At 36.4% G+C, this 4006-nt stretch overlaps 1 protein-coding gene across 1 annotated transcript; it reads right to left on the bottom strand.

The window, feature by feature from the left end:
- Nucleotides 1-539: 539 nt before the first annotated feature.
- LOC134361069 (olfactory receptor 4A5-like) lies at nucleotides 540-1451 on the bottom strand. Its single transcript, XM_063075993.1, has one exon. It carries the CDS (start codon nucleotides 1449-1451, stop codon nucleotides 540-542), a length of 912 nt encoding a protein of 303 aa, XP_062932063.1.
- Between the last annotated feature and the right edge of the window lie 2555 nt (nucleotides 1452-4006).

The raw sequence follows: 4006 nt of genomic DNA, 5'->3' as shown, positions 1-4006 counted from the left end.
TAGCCTGAGGATTGGAAGCAATGTTAACACAAAATGCATAATGCAGCTATGTAATGCTGCCCTGCTGCTACAATAAAAACCATTACAATTTTAAAAGCCACACTTTCAGACCAAGAAATGATTCCAAGTATTTCTCAAATTGCTTTCCCATGAATTGGAGTGACAATAAATTTTCAAAAGTGCTTGTTTTTCCTCTTTTGAAAAGAATAAACCACTTTCTTCTAAGTTCCATTGAAATATAAACCAAGAAAACTAAAGTTACAAGGTGAGGTTAATTTTACTTTTACTTGTAATAGAAAAAATACCTCTGCCTTTTATTCATTCTCCAGAATTTCTCTACTAGACTTATTATAAACTAAGTGATAATTTATTCCCCGTTTTTGATGTTTTGATGGCTTTGTATAAATAAAAAGAAGCATCCCTTGAGAATCCATTGAATTGACTAAATCACTCATTCTTAGAATTTACCACCTTTTTGTTATTTTAGAACTAGTAATGAACCTGCTCAATGTGGGAAACATTCGTATTCTTCTTAGAATTCACTGTTTCCAGCAGAGTTTTTCCATAGCATTTCTCATCTCTGAATTTCTCAGGGTGTATATTAAAGGATTCAACATGGCAGTGATGACCGTATAAAACACAGTCATGGATTTATCAATGGGAAAGTTGGAAACGGGTCTGACATACATGAAAATACAAGGAACAAAAAAGAAGGCAACCACTGTGAGGTGAGAGCTGCAGGTGGACAGGGCTTTGCGCCTCCCTTCCTGACTGTAAGTTTGAAGGGAGTTTAGGATGACCACATAGGAGATTAGCAGAAGGATAAAGACGACCACACAGATTGCTCCACCATTGGCCACCACAGTGAGGCCAACAACAGAAGTGTCAGTGCACGCAAGTTCCAATAATGGGTACATGTCACAGGCAAAGTGGTCAATGACATTGGGGCCACAGAAGGAAAGATTGTACACAGAGGCAAGTTGAGCCACAGAGTGCACAAAACCTCCAACCCAGGTCACCACCAACAGCAGAATGCACACCTGTCGACTCATGATGGTCAAGTAGTGCAGTGGCTTACAGATGGCCACATAGCGATCATAGGCCATCACTACCAGAAGGAAGACCTCAGAACCCCCAAATAAGTGCCCTGTGAAGATCTGGCCCATGCGAGCTGGGAAGGAAATAGTCTTTTTATCACAGAGTAAATCTATAATCAATTTGGGTGAAATGGCAGTGGAATAAACAGCATCCATGAGTGACAGACAGGCAAGGAAGAAGTACATTGGGGAGCCCAGGGAGGGACTGGCCATAACAGTCACCACAATGAGCAGGTTTCCCAGCATCGTCACAATGTAGATGAGAAAGAACAGGACAAATAATGCTTTTTGCAGCTCAGGATCCTGAGAGAGGCCCAGGAGGACAAATGCTGTGACATTGTTACTCCGTCCCATTTATTGTTCTATAACATTTGTATTAGAGATGAGAGCTCCAGAGAACAATACCTATGATGAAATTGAAAACAGAACTATGAATATGTCCATTATAACATGAAGTACATTGTTACATCTTCCACAGTGCTTCACACACAATAAACATTTAGTAAACATCTGTCAAGCTCCTCTTCCAAGGAGCCCAATATACCTTCCTTGACAAATCTATTTCTCCTCAGAAAATTTTTGTTGGGCCTACGGGTAAAAGGTTCTATCTGTAAGTCTTAGAGAATATTCCAAAGGGAAGAATAGTCAATGGCCACACATTGAATAACTCCCGATTTAAACTATATGATTTCCTGGCACAGTAGTGAGCAATGACAAACAGGCAGAGTTTCTGCTTTCACAAAAACTTGCTCTCTGTGCTTAGTGATAAACTCTTAATAAAGAAATTGGCAAAAAGTCAGTCATTTCAGTTTTTAGTATTTGTGCTGAGTAACTGTTATGATCTCTGTAGACCCAGAAATACAACTCTTCTAAATTTCTCATTCAATATGATGAAAATCCACTATTTGATATTCAGTTCTTCATGTCTCAAAGGATGTTTCATCTTCATGAATCTCTCATTAAATTTCAAGCAACAGAAATTTGAACTGTGTCAAATAACTTCACAATTATTTAGCACACTTTTTCCTGCAACAATTACTGGGTCTGATTCTCTGTCAACTTTTTAAGGGACTATAATTCTCTCCATTTTGTCCTTGCCTATAACACGATACTTTATGCACTTAAATACACTATCCTGATTTTCAACAAATAATTTTGAACTGAACTAAATTAACTCATCACTATCACCAGCCACAGTGTTATCCTTTACTATATTTCTCAAAACTCTTGAGATGACTTAGGTAATCAAAGGAGAGAAAATAGACACTGAAAAGAGAAGGAGAACATAGTAAAACATGCTTTATTGATGATGCTATTTCAGCAATAACAGTATTCCAAAATAGAACTTCAATTCCTACATTCCAAAAAGAAACATACTCACGTAGAAATTCCAAGCTCAATTTAAAAAGGCATGGGTTTGAGGCATTTTCTAGATATAATTACAAGTCTGTCTCAGTTTGATCATTGGAAAACAAAGGGACTGAAGTGCACAATCTCAGAACCCTTTCCTGTTCAACTATCTGTGATACAATTAGTGCCAAACTACCTTGTTCTATTCTGCTGACTTTTTTTTCATTTTCACACTTTTAAAATTAAATAATTTCCAAGATTATCACTGTTACTTGAAAAATGCTAGCCAGTGGTAAGTGAAATTTGATCATTACAAAGACCAATAATGACTAAAGTTTCACGTTTGATGTGTAGCTACATAAAAATCCAAGATGTCCTGTGGGAAAGAGCACAACACACTGATGAATAGTGTGGCCTATGGAGCCACAGTGCCTCTGTTCCAGTCCGAGCTTCGCCACTTGCTATGTGACTTTGGACAGCTTAATAAACCTGTATGTGCCTCCATTTCATCATGTTTAGAATGAAGTTACCACTATTGCTTACCTCGTAGGGTTGTTGTTTTATTATAACAAAGTAAAGTGCGTAGAACTCTGCCTGGCACCTGGCAAATGGCTTCTTATCTGAATGCTAATGAAGCTATTATCAGTGTTCAGTAATACTTCACTGTGAACATTGGATCAGAACAAATCATCTGGATGTTTATCAACCTCACGAGAATCATAGACATAGTTCAGGATAAAAATAAACAGTATACCTATAATTCACTGACCCCTTTCTATGCTTAGGATAAAATTATATGTCTTAGGGATTATCTATTTTATTATATATGAGTAATAATATTACTTATGATGAAATTTATTTTGATGAGAAGAAAGCAGAATAATAGGAAAGAAGTAGAATCCGTATCAGAGAGGAGCTAAATAGTAGGAAATGAGAAAAAGAAAAATCAAATCAGGAAACATAATTTATAGTTAATAAACAAATAACCACAAGTAAGAAGAATATGAATGCAATAGTTCAGTAAGACTAGTATTCTTTATGATATCTTCTGCAGAAAGATCTCTTCCTGAAGGTCTATGAAGTGTAGCTTCAGGACACTTCTTGGGGAACCATAACAAATAAATACAGAGCACATCTAAATCATGGAAAATATTTCTTAATTTTTAATAAAATGCTTTCTTAAAGTCTGTAGATCTGATGGTTAAGGATAAACTTAAACAACAGGGAAGAATGAGACAAGTATAGACAAAAAAACCAATTTTCTGATTACTCTCTACTGAAGAAAATTACAAAATTACTAAACCTCAAATGTACATGAGATGATTTCATTCACTGAGATTTGGCAGCAGAAGAGCACATTTGCAGAAGAGTTAGAGTTTTCTTTAGAAGCCAGCTGTGAGGAGCCAGGTGCATGGCTCATTCAGATTACTGCTTGCAGCTTATTCAAGAGATATGTCATATAGAGCTATAGACTGGAAAAGACATACCTATTGAAGAGCATAAGAGGATAAAGTAGTCAATATCTAATTCTCTTTTCTCTTTTCCACACTTTACATTCT

The sequence above is a fragment of the Cynocephalus volans genome, chromosome 12, assembly GCF_027409185.1.
Source record: "Cynocephalus volans isolate mCynVol1 chromosome 12, mCynVol1.pri, whole genome shotgun sequence".
NCBI classification, from domain to species: Eukaryota; Metazoa; Chordata; class Mammalia; order Dermoptera; family Cynocephalidae; genus Cynocephalus; species Cynocephalus volans.
The sequence above is the reverse complement of the archived record's forward strand: the minus strand, read 5'-3'. Positions and strand labels throughout refer to the sequence as shown.

Excerpts from the sequence above, each read along its gene's own strand:
- LOC134361069 (XM_063075993.1), bottom strand. The coding sequence starts at position 1,451 with ATGGGACGGAGTAACAATGTCACAGCATTTGTCCTCCTGGGCCTCTCT.